Raw genomic sequence first — 18,598 nt, 5'->3', positions numbered from 1 at the left:
TTAGTGAACTAATTAATGATAACTAATTGATGATGTGTTTAAATTACGTGTGAGTGAGTAGTGAGTTTTGATTTGACCCGAGTAGTAATTGATAAAAAAAATATGGCGACCAAGTGAAGGACGCTGTTAGTAAATCTGTATTAAAAATAATTTGGTTATTATACTAATATATAAAGTGAAATAATTAAACTTTCAAACTACCTCATTGATTAAAGATGAGTAATATGTCACCATTTGGTGGTGGAAAGAATCCACCTTGGGTCAGAAATGCTGGTAATTATTAGTCGCACTTAAACTTTACATCATTAAAAAAAAAAAGTTACTTTTTTTTATAATATATAAGTAGTGTATTTAATAATATGTATAGATATATATGTTCATATATACCAGATGACATTGGTATTGCGAAATTTTTAAATATATTTATAAAGTATATATTTAATTATAAAATGACTCTGATATTTGCTGACTTATTTAATGCTAATTGTTATCACCTGATAAGGAAAATACTATTGTTATATTTGCTGGCCATAAAATAGCATGACGACTTCTATTAATTCTTTTTTTTTATTACAATCCTGAATTTTAATTTATTGTGATTGTCCTGATACCAATAAATTAATGAATCAGTTTCTAATTTATTTATGGATGACGTAATTTTTATTATCAAGTCAATCAATTGTGATGTTGATTTTAAATGTTGATTGATGTTTGATTTTTTTACAGGACAGGGAATACCAAATATTCAGCAGCAAATAATGGGCCAAGCTATGGGTGGTATTGGAGGACAACAAATGGTACAATATCAGCAACAAACTCAACAAGTTTACCAGCAAAGTTTAGGTCTACAGCAGGTTGATAAATAATTTTTATTTTTTATTACAACGAGTAAGAATCACGTTAAGGGGACCCCCATTTTTCACTTGATCATGAAAATTAAGTCTATGTATTTTTTTCTCAAGTAGTCACTCAAAAATTAATCCCCCAAACGATTTTTCAAAATTTTGATTTTAACAACAATGTTTTTTACAATGAAAATTTTTCGTACTTTTAATTAAAAAATAGATTTCAAAACAACCGTTAATGATAAATTAATGAAACTCAGGATTTATTGTCAAATATCTATATTTTATCAAAATATTAATAGCTTAAAATTATTTATTTATTATTCAATTGTTAGTTAACTTTTAAGTAAACAAATTAAAATTTCATTGACTTCTCGGTAAAAAAATGAAGTTTTATTTTCGTCGGTTACATGTGATATGTATTAAAGTTTAAGATCCCTGAAGAAAATTTCACTGCTCGCGATTAGTTTAAACAATATGAATTTATTTATCACCACGCGCGGGGTGCCAAGCGTCTCAGGCTATATTGCAGCTTCAGTCAATCATAATTAGAATAATAATTAAAAATATTGTTATTAAGGGCATTCTCAGACAGTGCCCCCCCCCCCACGGTTTAAAAATATGCAATGACTTTCAACTGTCATAACCGTATTAAAATTTTACTAATTAATTAAAAAAAAAATAAAACCTTAATTGAAAAAAGGACAACGTAGTCGTAATTTCGTTGAGATATAGAATTTAAAAAAAATTACTTACAATTGATATCAATTGGGAGTTAAACGAAATTTGATGAATAAATTTTAGCCAATAAAATTTAAAAATTCGAATTATAAAATTGACATGACGATTTTACTTAAATTTATTTAACAAATTTTGTTTAACTCCTAATTGATATCAAGTGTAAATATTTTTTTTTTAAATCTATATCTCGGTGAAATTACGACTACGTTGTCCTTTCTTCAATTAATGCTTTAATTTTTTTTTAATTAACTGATAAAAATTTGATACCCTTATGACAGTTGAAAGTCATTGAAAATTTTTAAAAAGTGGGGGGCACTGTCTGAGAATGGCCTTAAACAAATTTTATTTTTTTAACTGAAACAAGAAAAACTATCTAATAATACTACTTGAGAAAAAAATACATAGACTTAATTTTTATGATCAAGTGGAAAATGGGGCGTCCACTTGACGTGATCTTACTCAATGAGATGCTTTAATTGCCCGGGATTTTAATGGATTTATTTATTTGTAGCCAAATATAACGATGGCTTCAATGGCCCAACTGGGCTCCAATTTGCCCTCTAGTATTGCCAGTCAATTGTACCCCCAAGTAGCGACGGTTTCTTATCCAACACCTAGATCATTGAACACCAACGCGTTTCAGCAATCAGTAACTGGAGTATCAGCACAGCAGGTCCAGCAAAATGTCTCTTCTCCGTCTACTAAACAGCGAGTTTTCACAGGAACAGTTACCAAAGTCCATGATAATTTTGGCTTCGTCGACGAGGACGTTTTCTTTCAGACCAAGTAATTATCTATTTTATATAAATTTATTGGATAAGATTTTTTGCTTCTCAAAGGGGTAGAGATATTAATTTAAAATAAAAATTACAGCGCATGTGTGAAGGGTTCAAACCCAGTGGTTGGTGATCGTGTACTAGTTGAAGCTTCGTACAATCCATCGATGCCCTTTAAGTGGAATGCAACTCGTATCCAAGTACTGCCAATGGGTAATAGTAATAATAATGCTAGTAACCAACAGTCTGGACAGCAGATGAATCGCCAGCAGCAACCAAGTCGACAATCTGGTGGCTACAATGCTGTACCACCTCCTAATGACAATAGTAATAATAGGTAATTATTTTAATTTAATTGCTTATTATTATTATGAGTATAAGTTAAGTTATTTATCTTGTGGTACTCTTGCAGCGGGAGGTTCGTAAGCAATAATCCTACGAACAATGCGACGAGTAATCGCAGCAAAGTTGCTAGAGTTAGAGAAAGATCACCGCGAGACCGTCGCAATGACGAGGAAGAAATCGAACGCAAGCGCCGCCGAGAAGAAAGAATCAGGGAACGTGAGAAAAAGGAAGAACGCAGCCCGTCCAGGACACGCCGCAGTAAATCACCCAGACCACGTCGTCGTACAAGAGTCGTACCGCGTTACATGGTACAGATACCAAAGATAGCACTTGACTTGTAAGTTTATTTATTTTTATTTTGGTAATTATACAAAACCGTGACTCCACTTGAGAGCTGTATTAATTAATCATTGAAATAATTTTGTGTTAATACAGACCGGAAGCGGATGTATTGGAAGTCCGTAGACGTTATCAAAATATGTACATTCCCAGTGATTTCTTTTCAACAAATTTCCGTTGGGTTGACGCATTTCCACCCCACATGCCGTTCACTTTAAACAAACCCTGTTCTTTTCATGTTATGCACAAAGATGTCGAACCTTGCGTTGAAAATACTGCAGTGCTAGAGCCAGCGGACGCTGATTATTTATTCTCAGCCAAAGTAAAATTTCATTTTATTTTTTTTAATCATAAAGAAGACATTAAAAATAACGTAATTGCAGGTGATGTTGATCTCGATGCCCGCGATGGAAGAAATTTACAAAAGATGTTGCGGCGTAACCGAAGACCGCGATCCGGACCGCGACTACGTGCACCCGACGCGTCTGATAAATTTCCTCGTAGGCCTGAGAGGGAAAAACGAGACGATGGCGATCGGCGGACCCTGGAGTCCTTCTCTCGACGGCTTGAATCCCGAGAAAGATCCCTCCGTCTTAATAAAAACAGCCGTCAGAACCTGCAAAGCGCTCACGGGCATTGATTTGTCTCACTGCACCCAATGGTAAGCTCCCTCACACTTCTCCTTAATCATCAATTTTATTTATTTATTTATTTATTTACTACATTATATAATTTGATTACTTAAATCAAAGTCTAAGTACAAAGTATTTAAAATAAATATAAATATAAATAGAGTCGTAAATATTTTTCGTTCACTTGCATACCAAGACAATGCACTAGTTTGTGTGCTCTCTATTAGCTGCCAGACTGACATTAAGATTAACTCAACTTTGCTTTTGTTTATTATTAATATCAGTTTAAAACTCTTATCAATTCTTATCACTACACATTTTATTACCAGAGTAACTTGTAGAGATAAAAAAAAATACAAATTAAATTAACGGATTGTAAACAGTAGCTGGAGTCTTTTAAAACAAAAATAAAAATAGACAATAGCAATAGCTAATTAATTAAATGAAAGGTAGGTATTTAATGGAAGTAATAAAGTAAATCCAGACGGCGAATGCTACTAGAGTTGGACGAGCATCTACTAGAGTCAACTAGACGACAGATTTCATGGTATCACCAGCACTATCTCTCCAATATTTAAAACTTTATTTAAACTATAACTTGTCTACTTATTACTATTACTCAAATTATATATTTGTATATATATATTTATATTATTTAACGTCACTGACCGTCTAAAATGTCGCTTGATCGTTGAAGACGTTGACTTATGGCTGTACGTGGCTTTGTCTGCAGTGGGTGGGCTTAGCAAGCAAACACTTAAAGAAAATAAAACGAAATTTAAATTTAGCATTAAGGCGAGGCTAATAAAAAACAAAATTACCCGGCATTAACCAGAGCTGACGTTTCGATATTGTTTTTTTTTCCTTGCGGCACAGGTACCGGTTCCTGGAGCTCTACTACAGGCGTGCTGAGACGACCCACAAGTCTGGCAGAGTGGTGCCTAGTCGTGTTGAAACGGTGATACTATTTCTCCCAGATGTTTGGAGCTGTGTGCCTACCAAGCTGGAGTGGGACAGTCTGCATCTCAGCTATAAGAAGCAACTGGAGCGAAAGCTGCTGCGTGCTGCATCTAGTCCCGACGATGCCGTCGTCATGCTGGATCCCAACAATGACGCTGCTGATGAGGCTGCCGTCGCTGATCAAAAGGCACTGCCCACAACCATCCCATATTTATTACTACCATATTTCTCTACATACTTTCTTCTTATTCTTACAACTATATTTACATTTACATTATCAGCCCTTAGACTGTTATCATATTTGTCGACCTGTTTCTTCCATCACTTATTTTTTTAGTAGACTAGCATTTGTTCCTCGATCTTTTATATTTATTTTCTTTATTGAGTACTGATCCTGGTCTTTAAATTCTTTATTTATTTATTTATTTATTTATTTATATGATTGACGAACAATATGCAAAAAAATATAAACCAGTAGCTCGTGGCCGATAAGTTAAATTCGGAGCACGACTAAATTTTCACTCCCACCTACATGTTGAAAAATTAATTTATTTTATTAAATTCTATTGCAATCCCGTTTCATTTATAATTTTTCTGTACTCTATAAGTTTATTAATATTATTATATAAATATTTAAAAATCCATACCGACACCGACACCAGAGCCAGGACAATTTGAGAGTCATGGAGTGAGAGAGAGAGAGCAAAATATTATTTAAGTCATTTAAGGGTCAACGTTTTAAATGCTGATCTCTATGTGTCTTAGAAGTGTTTTAAATGGATGAGTGGAGTAAGAATGAGACTGAGATTGAGGGTTGTAACGGTTGCTTATGTTTGTAGTTTTATTTTTTTTTTATCGCTTAGTTACTTCATGTTAACTGACTGTCCTTTCTGCTTTCAGGATGACATCGCTGAGAAAAAAGACCCGACGCATTACTCTGATCTGGATCCTAAGACCATGAATGTAAGCTCTTTGGTTGCTGACTTTAATGAGAAATGAATATTGAGTTTGGTGATAAAAAATAATTATTCTGCAGGTAAATGAATTGCGGCAGGAACTGGTGGCGCGAAATTTGAGCTCTAAAGGATTGAAGTCACAATTATGCGCGCGGCTTTTGAAAGTTATTAAATCTGAGCAAGCTAGAGAAGAAGGTCGGCAAGATGAAGTTGAAGAGGATGAAGAAATTGTTGCTGCTAAAGAAGAAATTAAAGAAGTAAAAGAAGTTAAAGATGTCAAAGAAATAAAAGAAGTTAAGGAAGAAAAGAAAAGTAAAGAGGTAAATGATTATTACATATTTTTTATTTATTTTATTTAAAATAAAATTTGATTAGAAAGCGGCAAAAATAAAAATTCAAAAAATTATTGAATACTTTGGAGTATAAATTTTTCTATTGATTTAATTGTAATGTTTTGATAAATATATTATTGATATACGAATATTATTTTTAGTATGATGAAGATAAGAAAAAAAATACGGAACGTGAGCGTGCGTTGTTGGAAAAACGTTACACGCTACCAGAAACATCCCACATTATTGTCCATCCATCAAAAACAGCTAAGAGTGGGAAATTCGACTGTACTGTCATGTCACTGAGTGTTTTATTGGATTACCGTCCAGAAGATACTAAAGTAATTATTAAAAAAGATCATTTTTATTTTACTAAGTAAATAAATCAGAAGTTGCAGTGTATAGCTTTTTTGGCCTCGTACACTTTTGCCTTTTATCTCGCAAACTGCTTACTCCTCCTTTCTGCCTTCATTGTGCGGCTGAGGCGAAGCTCTAGTGATCGATAAAATTCCCATTTTACCAATCACTAGATCTTCATCCCTCGCCTAACGGTGAAAGGCCTTCGTTCGAATCCGACGTGTGACTAAGCGGTCACCCTGCTAAGTAGCAATCATGTTCGATGCTGCTTAACTTTGATGATCGCCCGAACCACACGCGTGCTGAATGGCTGCTACTGCCGCTTCATTTTTATTTTACTAATTTTATTTAATGAACATAAAGATGATAAAAAAAATTTTTAATTTTTAGGAACATTCATTCGAAGTGTCACTTTTCGCGGAATTGTTCAACGAAATGCTGATGCGGGATTACGGTTTCCGTATTTACCGGAGCCTGTGTAGTCTTCCAGAGAAGACTAAGGAAAAAGAAGAGGACAAGAAAAAGGATAAGAAGGATGACAAGCGAGATGATAAGAAGGACGACAAAGAAAAGAGGAAGGAAGATGATAAAAAAAGCAGTGGTAAGAAAGACGACAAGAAGCGGGAGAGTAGCAAAGATAAGAAGGACGATAAGGACGGCAAAGGTAAAACGGATGATAAGGAACGCGACAAAGATGACGACGAAGAATTCGAAGATGAAGAAACTGAGGTATTTAAATATTTCAGTTTTTTAAGAATTTTTTTTTTATTATTTTTTTTCTTATTAAAATTTTTTTATTTTCAGGATGATGATAATTCGGTAAAAGACGGCAAGCGCGACAAAGAAAAAGACTCGAAGAAAAAGAAAGTCAAACTTTATACTCACGATCCTTATTTATTGTTATCATTTGTATACTTCGATCAGACGCACTGCGGTTATATTTTTGATAAAGATATCGAAGAACTTATTTACACACTGGGATTAAATTTATCTCGCGCTCAAGTACGAAAACTCGTGCAGAAAGTCGTGACACGTGATTCCCTTCACTATCGCAAGCTGACAGATAAAGCTCAGGAAGATTCTAGCAAAGAGAGCAAGAAAGAGGATGACGGCTCGGAAAAATCTGATGGGTCTCTGAAGGGCGATGAGGATGAAGAGGCACTCAAATCATTAGCACTAGGTAAATTTATTTATCAATAAGTAGGATAGTTTTTTCAGGAGACTGAGCACTGGGGAGTCGATTACGCTGAATATATTAATAATATTTTTATTATTGTTGAACAGGTAATAAAAAATTACTACCAGTATTTGTTGGTAGTGGACCGGCGTCAAAACGTGCGCGTCGCGAAAACAGTTCCGATGAACAGAACACTGAGTCAGTACCAGAAGGATTTGTTATGTTCAAAGGATCATTACTCGATCTAGAAAAATTAGTTAGTCAATTGAAGAGATCCGAGAAGGCACGACTTGAGACTGAAGCTCGCATGATGGAGATTCAGCACGACTTGAATTCTGTAAATGATAGATTACATAAACAGTCTAGCACCATGAAAGACGTCACGGACGATTTGAAAAACTACAAGGACAGACTTCGGAGCACCGATGAAAAACTTAAAAAGACTACGGTAATTTATTTGTTTTAAGACCGTTCTCAGACAATGCCCCTAGTTTTTGAAAATTTTCAATTGACAGGGGATCAAAATTTTATCAATTGATTAAACAAAAATTAAAACCTGATTTGAAAAGAGGACAACGTAGCAGTAATTTCACCGAGGTATGGATTAAAAAAAAAATATTTACAATTGATATCAATTGGGAGTTGAACGAAATTTGGGAAATAAATTTCAATAAAATCTTCATGTCAATTTTATAATTAGAATTTTCAAAATTCGTAGGCTGAAATTTATTCAAAAAATTTGGTTTAACTCCTAGTTGATAACAGCTGTAAGTAATTTTTTTTTAATTCTATAACTCTGCGAAATTTCGACTATGCTGTCCTTTTTTCAATTAAAGTTTTAATTAATTAACAAAACTTTAACATGATTATGACACTTGAAAGATGATCCTGAAGTTAGCAGTCAATTAAAATTTTTTGGATTTTTTTTTCCACCACTTAAATTTGAAAAAAAAAAAAAAAAAAAAACTAAAAATATACACATGTAGGAAATTTAAAAAACTACAGGAGCAAATTTTTCAAATATTTTTTTTTTATAATTTATTGCTTAAAAAAAAGTCAAAAAATTAGAAGACGTCGGCTAACTTCAGTATCATCTTGAAAGTTATTAGATATTTGTAAAAAATGGGGGGCACTGTCTGAGAATGCCCTTAATTGTCTTTACTATTTAATTTAATCGACTGTTGATTTATTTTTATTGATATTTTTATTTGCAGTCTGAATGTCATACATACTTGAGCGCTTTAAAAAGTGTGTATCACACAACAGCTAAAATAGTACAAGGCGATTCAAACTCTAAAAAAGTTGAAATAGTAGAAATCCAGGATGAAAAAACCTCGGAGGTAAACGGCTCGGACAGTAAATCTAAGAGCGACTCGAGGTGGAGTGACAGCAAAAGTTCAATTAAAAAAGAACTTGAGGGAGATAAAGACAGCAAAGATAAAGATAAAGACAGTAGCAATAAGAAACACGATAGTAAAAAAGAGTCAGCAGTTAAAAAAGAATCGACTGATACCGATAAAGATAAGAAATAATTTATGATTATTGATATTTTTTACTATTTATAAAGAATTATGAATTCTTTACACGAACTGTCTAGTAGTGCTTAGAAGCACGTTAATCTAAAGAACCGTCTTTGTCCCGAATTTTGATTGTCCAGATAAAAAAACGACTGGAAATTATTCGTTTTTAAATTAAATTTATTTGTATATGTTAAGGAAATAAAATTGGCATGCAATATCTAAGGTACATGATACTGAATTAATTATTTTAACCGATAGTTTATCGGTTCAATTATAAATATTGGCTTCACTTATTGAATAAGCACGAGTGTGGATAATTGTTTAAGTAATTATTCAATTTTCAACTAAATCACTGAATAAGTTGAAATAATAAATTTGTAACTTAATTTTTGAATTTAATAAACGACTAAATTATAATATAACGGCAAATAAAAATTGATTTAATAAAATTAACGTTTTCATTTATTAATCGGGGCTGATTACTTCATTATTATTAATTTAGCCTTTACTAAATATCAGTATACCTCAGCCGCTTCAAGGGACGAGTATGGGGTAATCAGGTATGATACGTGCTGAAGGATGTCAGGTAATCTTCTTAATAAAGATCAAAGATGAATTAAATTTAATCATTAATAATAATAAGGGACCATTCATAAAATACGTCACGCAAAATTTTACCTTTTTAGACCCTCTCCCCCTTCGTCAAATTCTGTCACATTTTCTGCGATCCCCCTATCAATGTTGCGTCACAAATGATATATCCCCCGTTATGATATAAATATATACTTACAAATACGAAACAAATGACTTTCTATTGTAACAAAAAAATAAAATTTTAAAAAACCGAAGGAAAAATTTGCAAAATTGTTTGATGAGCTGCGAACGTCACGTTTCCTCACGAAAAACTCAATTAATATCTAAATTTATGATACTGAAGTCGGCTGACATCGAACAATTTTTGAATTTTTTTCAAAACAATAAATAATAAAAAAAAAATATTTCAAAAAATTGCACCTATAGTTTATTAAATTTTCTACATGTGCATATTTTTAGTTTTTTTGTAATTGTGATTTTAAAAAAATTCAAAAATTTTTAATTGTCTGCTAATTTCAGGATCATTTAAATTTTTGATGATACTGAAGTAAGCCGACGTCTTATATAGTTTTTTGATTTTTCTTAAAAATGATAAAAAAATAATATTTGAAAAAACTACACTTGTAGTTTTTTAAATTTTCTACATGTGCATATTTTTAGATTTTTTTTTTTTTGTAATTGAATTGTTGAAAAAAAAATCTGAAAATTACAAATTGTCTGCTAACTTTAGGATCATAAATTTTAAATGTTACGTTAGCTCGATCGATAAATTTATCATGTAATGAAAACATACCTGCATAATATAATCACTGCCTGCAATATATGTTCCCAAGTTATCAATGCTGCCAATATATTTTTTTTAAGTGGGAATATGGACAAGTGGAAATTGGCGCCACCCCCGTTCCCGTTTAGTCACTGGTTAATTTATCTGTCAAAGATTCATGTCACTCATTGTCACAAAAATAAATATATGACACATGATAGTAAATAACAATAAAAAAAACTATTATTTTAATTACTTTGAATAATCATGCCTGTAATGTTGACAGCTGATTGGTTTCCCCTGGGGAGAGACACTTATTTCAGGTAATTATTTTATTTAAAAAATCTGTCAATTATTTAATCATTTATGATAAATAATTTTATTAACAGAAAATTCGAGCTGTATCCAATTGAATTACAACATGAAGTTAATTTGAACAATCAGCTAATTGCTGCTCCGTATGGAGGATCCATTGCAGTTACGAGAGATCCGAAAAAATTCGTTAAAATCCAAGGTTCTAACAAACCTATAATATCTCTGTACTCATCATCAGGAAAAGTAACTACTAAATTTACAGTAAGTGTATTTATAATTAATGGAAGTACTTATAGATTATCATTTTATAATTCAAATTAATATGGTAATTTATTTAAAAGTGGAACAGCGGACAGTTAGTACGGATGGGATGGTCTCATCAAGAAGAGCTTCTCTGTGTTCAAGATGACGGAATGATTCTTAATTATGATCTTTTTGGATCATACCAAACTACTTTTAGCATGGGAAGTGTAAGTGGAATTCTCGAGTTGCTGTTAATTATTTTTAAGGAAATTCTGAGAAAGAGCCCCCACTTTTTTTAAAGTTTCAATGACAACTGTCACAAGCGTATTAAAATTTTATCAATTAATTAAAAAGAAATTGGAGCATTAATTGAAAAAAGGACAGCGTAGTTGCAATTTCGCTGAGGTTTAGATTTAAAAAAAAATTACTTGCAGTTGTTATCAATTTGGAGTTAAACAAAATTTATTAAATACCCCGATCGCCACCCTAACCGTAAATCAACTACAAGCTACTGCCGTATTCTGAAGGCAACTTAAAGGAAAGTTTTGGAGAGCAAGCAGTTACCTTTAAGTTGATAGTAAATTGTCTGTAAACTTGAATTCAATTTGACTACACTCGTTGTCATTAATGCCTGGCCCTGCCTGGTTAAGATTCTGTAGTCTGGGGGACCAGGCATTAATGACAACGAGTGTACAAGTGTTACTGTCAGACAATGACGTTAAGTTGATTGAAAGTTTCACTTCAACCCTGACAGCCACTTGAATTGCAAGTTAACCTCAAGCTACTGCCGTATTCTGAAGCCAACTTAAAAGAAAGTATTATCCAGCCAAGGTTTTCCAGAAACTTGTCGTTAAGTTAGCCGAAAGTGTTTCACTGCAGAACTTTGCTGAGCAAGGTTGCTATCAGGGTATCCAGAAAAAAATTATTTCATGACGCAGAAAATTTTCCTTTTTAATTCATACTGCAAAAACTTTTTTGCGCCAAGAAATCCTTTTTTTCTGTGTAAATTTTAGCCTACTAAATTTGAAAATTCTAATTATAAAGTTGACATGAAGATTTTACTGAAATTTATTTTCCAAATTTCGTTTAACTCCCAATTGATATCAACTTCAAGTCATTTTTTAAAAATTCTATCAGCAAAATTGTCCTTTTTCCAATTTATGCTTTAATTAATTGATTAAATTTTGATACACTAACGACAGTTAAAAGTCATTGCACATTTTTAAAAAGTGGAGGGCTGTCTGAGAATATCCTAAAAAATTAATTATTTATGATTATATATTTTAGGAAGCTAAAAATACTAAAGTTATAGATGCAAAATTTTTCACATCAGTAAATGGCACTGGAGTAGCGGTTTTAACTTCTACAAATTTAATATTTCTTGTAAATAATGTCGCTGACCCTAAAGTGAGACAATTACCCGAAATTCCCAGTAAGTTAATTATCTTAACAAAAAACTAAAGTTATGATTTTATTTTAAATTATTTATTTTCTGTAGAACTGGGAGGTCCAATAGACTCCTGGTGTGTAGTCTGTTACGAGAGACAGAGCCAGGTGATAATTTCAAATCAAAATGGGTTGTACCAAATCCAGCATATGGGCAAAACACCGGCGCCGATACCTTTCAGTAACTTATTTAGCAACAAGATAAATAATATCACCGCGATGGCAGTGTCGGCAAATAATTTGCATCTGGCATTGTACGGAGACACTGGACATTTGTACTTAGGATCAGTTGACTTGAAAGAAAAATATACAGAATGTATAACTGGGATCAACAAACCGCTCACAGACATCGCTTGGTGTGGAACGGAAGCGGTCGTTTGCTGCTGGAATAATTCTCTGATGGTCATTGGCCGCAGTGGTGACACTATTCTGCACGTCTACGACAGTCCCGTCCATCTAGTGACCGAAGTTGACGGTGTCCGAGTTATTTCCGCGAGTTCTCATGAAATGATTCAAAAAGTCCCCAATGTCGTTCAGAAAATATTCCGTATCAACTCAACTGATCCCGCGTCCTATTTGCTCGAGGCTTCAAAACAATTTGAAAAGCGCAGTCACAAAGCCGACAGTTACATTGATCTAGTCAAAGACAAACTTGACAGTGCCATCAAGGATTGTGTTAACGCAGCCAGCCATGAGTTTGATCCCGAGACTCAGAAACTTCTCATGCGAGTAATTAATTTATTATTTTTTACATCAATACATTAAACACTTGCACTTTATTAATTATTTTTAAATTTTAGGCGGCTAAATTTGGAAAGGGATTCAGTAAATCCATTGATCCAGAACGTTATGTCACAATGTGTAGGATTTTGAGAGTTTTGAATGCCATAAGACATCCGACTGTTGGAATCCCTTTGACATTTACGCAGTATCCTTTTTTTACCCCACTAATTATTATTGATTTTTGTTTTTTGTTACTGTTGGGATTTTAAATTTCTTAATAATTGATTAATTAGATTGGATTTATTGACTAATCAGGTGTTATTAGATCGTTTGGTAGTTAGAAGACATTATTATTTAGCTATTCAAATAGCGCGTCATTTACAAATACCTGAAGTTGATGGTGAAAGCAGAATTCTTGCTCACTGGGCTTGTTATAAGGTCTTAGAAAAATTTTTTGCTTACTAGTTATCAATAACTCCATTTATTACAGGGTGGCCACAAATACAGAAATTCAAAATTACCTGATATTTCCCGATTTTCCAGTAGTTTTTGACATTTTTTCCCGATTCAGAAATTTTATTCGTATTATCAAGATATTTAAGGTAAAAGCCCTGGTACGCGATCAGGGAACTAGTCCCTGATCACTCTACGTATTTGTATATCTATATTTAGTACAATTTAGTAGATATAGATATACAAATACATGAGTGATCAGGTACTAGTTCACTGATCGGGTACTGGGTCTCTTACCTCAAAGTTTTTATTATATTTTCGTTTCTAAGACGAGCAAAAATTTGAAGAAATTTTTAGTCACTGGTTTTTTTATGATTACTCCAGAATCATGCATAGTAATAGTATATTACACACCTAGGTCCGAGGTGAAGCCAAGGTCAACAAACATGTGATCTGAGGCTTTATTATTTACTGCCCAAGGAGTGTAATATACTATCAAGACCGGATCTGAAGAGTAGACACTTGAAGCCACAATTTTTTTTTGTTTTTGTTGTACTACCATTTTCCTTTGAGTACAATCTGTAGAAATTCACTTAAAAATTTCAAATTTTTTAAATATTCCTTAACTTTTGGCACTAGTGTATAATTGAAAAATTTTTAAATTTTCGACTGTCGCAATTAAATTCTCGGATACTTTTTGAAATTCCCCGACATTTCCATGATATTTCCCGGTTGCATTAAATTCTTTGAGGCCACTCTGTTATTATTGATAATTAATAATAATTATTTAAAAATTTCAGGTAAAACAATCAGTATTGGATAAAGAACAAATAGCTGAAGAGATAGCAGCTAAATTAGGCTACGCACGTGGAGTATCTTACAGCGAAATTGCTGAAAAAGCTGCCGATTGTGGTAGAAAACAATTAGCTATCAAAGTATTTATTTACAATCATTTTTATTATCAAATAAATATTTATAACGACAAGTATTTTATTTATTCTTATATTTTAAGTTGATAGATTATGAGCCGAGAGCTCATCTTCAGGTGCCATTACTTTTGCGTCTTGGAGTCGAAAGAGCGGCTCTTGACAAAGCAGTAGAAAGTGGAAACACGGACTTAGTTTATCATGTTATTTTACATTTTCAAAAGAACATGCCTCTAGCTAATTTTGAGGTAACTTCAGAAATCAGCGAGTGGTTTTATTTTAAATAATTTTTTATATTATTTATAGATGTCAATAAAACATTGCCCACTTGCGATGTCACTCTACATTAAATATTGTCGGAATCATAATCGTGAAGCTTTGCTAGATATTTATGATATGTATGATGATTTTTATTCACAAGCTCTCTGGTATATCAGAGAAAGTTATCAACCAAAGGTAATTTATTACATTAACTTATTAATCTATTGTACATTTTTATAAACTAAAGACGAGAATAGTACTCGGGCAGTTTTGTAAGGACTGCAAATTTCTAACATTGTAATTAATTGTATACAGAATGCGTTAACTCGTGAGCCGCTATTACTAAACGCTCAAGAAAAATTCAAAATGGGACGTTATGACACTAATGCAGCGTTGACTGAAGAACAAGTTAAATTACTAAAGTACCAAAGACAATTAGAGGAAACTTTACGCGAGTCAGTGATCGGAAAATCTCTTCACGATACAGTCCAACTATTGCTGATGCAAAATGAAGTTAAATTAGCTGATAAATTGCGCTCGGAGTACAAAATTCCCGACAGAAGGTACTGGTGGTTACGGATCCAGTGTCTGTCTGAACGCGGGCTTTGGAGTGAACTGGAGAAATTTTCTAAAAGCAAAAAATCTCCGATTGGCTATGAGGTATTTTTTGTAATTGTTTTTACTAATTACTGTTGTTTAATTATTTATAGTTAATAATAAATAATTATTTTTGAATTAGCCGTTCATTGACGAGTGCTTGAAGTACAATAATATAGATGAAGGAAAAAAATATTTGGCTCGTGTTAGAGACGAATTGAAAGTTAAATATCTAGCCAAGTTCAAGTAAGTTTTAAAAAAAGTTTCCACCTCACCTGCGCCAAAAGTTTAAATTCCTGCCCTGCTTTCAGGGAAGAAAATCTGTCTTTTTTCTTATAAAAAAACAAATGATAAAAATTATCGCATGTGCCATCTTTCCCACAGAGGCAGAAATTTAAACTTTCAGGTACAGATCTGGGGAAAAATCTTATACACACCACGGAGGAAAGTAGGACGTCCCTATGCGCGTTTGCTCAACGACACAATTATACACGCTGGTCGAAAAGTCCTACTTTCCTCCCTTGGTGTGTAATATACGACAGCAAGCGCGTAAATTGTTAATTAGTGTTTAATTATTGATTATTTAATTATAAAAATGTCTTTGCTAAATAGGATGCTAGTGGAAGCTGCTCAAACTGCCTACGAACAAAAAGATTCATCGGCTTTATCATTTGTATTGGCGCAGTGCGGGCCGTCAGACAGATTACTAGCCGAAAAAATAAACGGAATGTTAACTAGTCTCCGAAGTAATAAATAATTTAAACAATCTTTTGTTTGATATAAAAGAAGAAAAAATAAATTTTTTGTACATATTGTTTTATATTCAATAAAAAATAGAATAACAATTAATATTTTAAATTATTAATATTCGATGTATAAAAATTATACGCGCAAAATATATACATATACATATGGCAAATAAATGCATATATAAATATGTAAATATATTGATGGAAATATATTTACGCGCAAAGAAATAAACGTTATACATACGTTGTATTTTTCGTATATATGTATATATAGATTTAAATGCAGACAAATATTTACAGACTTAATTTTTTTTGAATGCAAAATATTAAAAATAAAATCCTTCACCGTATAAATTCCATATATTTTTAATGAGCTTCTAAAAATCGGGTGTAAATAATAATAAGATCATCTATTATATATTTTTCAATTTCTTCGCCTTTTTCAATTTGCTCATTACTAAGCGTAATTTCATAACTTTTTTCTTTGGTGACCATCACCACTTTATTCTTGCGTGTGTGCAACATGTTCGCTATCACCAACTGTAAAATTAATCAGTACAATTAAAAAAAAATAATAAAATGCCTAATAGAAAATAAATATTTACATTGTGGTTGTATTTATTCAAAGCATCACGAGCTTTGGATATCAACAAATTTTCATCTGTCTCCAGTTTGAAAGAAACCACAAAAGCTCTGGGCACCCACAGGCTCACCAGCGGCTTCAATATTTTAGGGACTAATTGCAGTGAAATATTTGGCGGTCCACTTGATGGAATTTTATGAACTGACTGTTTTAAATAACTATTATTATTCATGATAATAAAGTTTATGGCAAGGGACATTTAAATTACCATTTCATTGGGCGGAATATAAAAGTCAGATACTGCAGCAGCTAAATACAAAATAGCCCGGGGTCCTAGTGGAGCAAGTGCCTGGCAAGCTGCTCTCAGTAGCCATAAATATTCACCGACAGTTGTAAATGTTATTTCTAATAATTTTTCTTGTTCCAATGCTTGTTTATATTTTTTTAGCACCTCGGAAATACGCTCGGAATGTTCTGGCAATACTAGAAAGTCATGGATTTAAATTTATTACTAAATATATATATTTAAATAAAATTACCTGTTACTACATTTTTCCCATTTATTTCATTCGTCTCCAGCATTTCCAAAAACTTTTGTCCAGTAAAGTGTCTTGAATACGGTTCAAGAGTTTTATGTCTAAATAATTGATAAATAAATTCATTAATGAATTAATTGAAATTAAGGCTGGGCCATACCTAACGCATTCTCAAATTTCATATTTCTATTAATTAATTAATTAATTAATTATCATTACAGCAATTTTTTATGATCCTAAAGTTAACAGACAATTAAAAATTTTCTGATTTTTTTTTCAACAAATCGGTTATAAAAAAATAAAAAATAAAAATATGCACATGTAGAAAATTTTAAAAACTATGGGTGCAATTTTTTTAAATATTTTTTTTTTTTATAATTTATCCTTTAAAAAAAAATCCAAAAATTATTAGATGTCTAACTTAAGTACCATAATTTTTTTAGCTTCCGAGTAAAAGTAGATTAACTTCCCCCAGGTGGAAATTTTTCGGAATTGTCTCTGAAAAACTCAGTTTTAAAATTCTAAAGACTTTTACAGAGAAAATTCCGAAAAATTCCCACCAGGGCCTCGGAAAATTTACAACGTAATTAGAAATTAAAATTTCCAGGTACGGCCCACCCCCTGATTAAAACAAACGATTTAATTTTACTACTATATAGAATATAGATATTTATTCATCATTGAATAAATCATTTTGTTTAATCAGAGCCTTAAAGTAATTAGTTAATCACCTAAACATAAATATAACAGCATATCCGCGTTCCAAAAAATACTCTGCAGATACAGAACCTCTGGTACCAGCACTAAAGTTATCAACAAATCTAACTGTGTTATGCTCCAATGGCACTGTGGTCCCTCCACTCTAAAAAATAGACAAACATTCTTATCAGATCCCCAAAAAAATTATCTTATTTCCTCAATCATCAAAAATAACTCACCGTAACCAGAACAATTCCTCTGACACTGGGTCCTTGTCGCTCAGTAAATTTTTTCAACAACTCAATGCTGTTATCTAAATCTCTAGGTGCGGGAAGATTCGCATAAAAGTCCTCCCAATTTGATCCCATTTCAATAATTCGTATAAACAATTAATCTCTATTTAAATTCAAAAATATCCCTATGAATATTAACCTCTAAAATATAATATAATATTAACCTCTAAAAAAATTTACCGTTGTAATTAAATTTTGTTATTTAAATCTAATTAATTATTGACAAACTTTATAATTAATTGCGAGCAATTACCAGTACTGTAACTTTAAATAAATTAACGATATATTATTAATATAAAAATATATATATTTAAAAAAATCGTGTGACCTTGACTAGTCGGTTATAAAAAACAATCTCTCCGCTTCGTGTTCGAGGCGTGCAAAAGATGCAACGTACGACAGTGACGTCTAGAACATATGGAGCCTCTTATATAATG

At 32.3% G+C, this 18,598-nt stretch overlaps 3 protein-coding genes across 6 annotated transcripts; 2 read left to right on the top strand and 1 right to left on the bottom strand.

Annotated features, from left to right (window-relative positions):
* The first annotated feature begins 80 nt into the window (after positions 1–80).
* Positions 81–9,437, top strand: LOC130676454 (cell division cycle and apoptosis regulator protein 1-like). 2 transcript variants are annotated; one of them, XM_057482665.1, is made up of 15 exons: positions 81–273; positions 727–854; positions 2,098–2,372; positions 2,460–2,699; positions 2,775–3,044; positions 3,143–3,368; positions 3,430–3,707; positions 4,555–4,825; positions 5,539–5,601; positions 5,675–5,914; positions 6,088–6,267; positions 6,674–7,012; positions 7,088–7,463; positions 7,568–7,908; positions 8,675–9,437. In XM_057482665.1, exons 1-15 carry the CDS (start codon positions 216–218, stop codon positions 8,990–8,992), a joined length of 3,603 nt encoding a protein of 1,200 aa, XP_057338648.1. In that variant the 5' UTR covers positions 81–215; the 3' UTR covers positions 8,993–9,437. The 2 variants fall into 2 exon arrangements, with proteins under 2 accessions (XP_057338648.1, XP_057338649.1); XM_057482666.1 differs by lacking the exon at positions 81–273 and adding an exon at positions 345–399.
* A 1,044-nt stretch (positions 9,438–10,481) lies between these two features.
* LOC130675344 (vacuolar protein sorting-associated protein 16 homolog) lies at positions 10,482–16,146 on the top strand. The gene is made up of 13 exons (XM_057480947.1): positions 10,482–10,660; positions 10,727–10,913; positions 10,994–11,122; positions 12,183–12,327; positions 12,394–13,070; positions 13,142–13,269; positions 13,358–13,502; positions 14,318–14,452; positions 14,530–14,691; positions 14,750–14,899; positions 15,020–15,364; positions 15,444–15,547; positions 15,914–16,146. The coding sequence occupies exons 1-13, from the start codon at positions 10,605–10,607 to the stop codon at positions 16,056–16,058; spliced, it is 2,508 nt and encodes an 835-aa protein (XP_057336930.1). The 5' UTR covers positions 10,482–10,604; the 3' UTR covers positions 16,059–16,146.
* A 47-nt stretch (positions 16,147–16,193) lies between these two features.
* On the bottom strand, positions 16,194–18,565 carry LOC130675348 (phosphopantothenate--cysteine ligase). 3 transcript variants are annotated; one of them, XM_057480963.1, is made up of 7 exons: positions 18,415–18,565; positions 18,108–18,302; positions 17,901–18,031; positions 17,173–17,270; positions 16,902–17,116; positions 16,656–16,838; positions 16,194–16,590 (listed from the first exon to the last, which is right to left on the bottom strand). In XM_057480963.1, exons 2-7 carry the CDS (start codon positions 18,234–18,236, stop codon positions 16,417–16,419), a joined length of 930 nt encoding a protein of 309 aa, XP_057336946.1. In that variant the 5' UTR covers positions 18,237–18,302; positions 18,415–18,565; the 3' UTR covers positions 16,194–16,416. The 3 variants fall into 3 exon arrangements, with proteins under 3 accessions (XP_057336946.1, XP_057336943.1, XP_057336944.1); XM_057480961.1 differs by having other exon boundaries at positions 16,195–16,590; positions 18,108–18,264; positions 18,342–18,563; XM_057480960.1 differs by having other exon boundaries at positions 18,108–18,563.
* Positions 18,566–18,598: the final 33 nt, after the last annotated feature.

This window comes from Microplitis mediator, chromosome 10 (assembly GCF_029852145.1).
Source record: "Microplitis mediator isolate UGA2020A chromosome 10, iyMicMedi2.1, whole genome shotgun sequence".
NCBI classification, from domain to species: Eukaryota; Metazoa; Arthropoda; class Insecta; order Hymenoptera; family Braconidae; genus Microplitis; species Microplitis mediator.
This window is presented reverse-complemented; position numbering and strand designations above follow the sequence as displayed.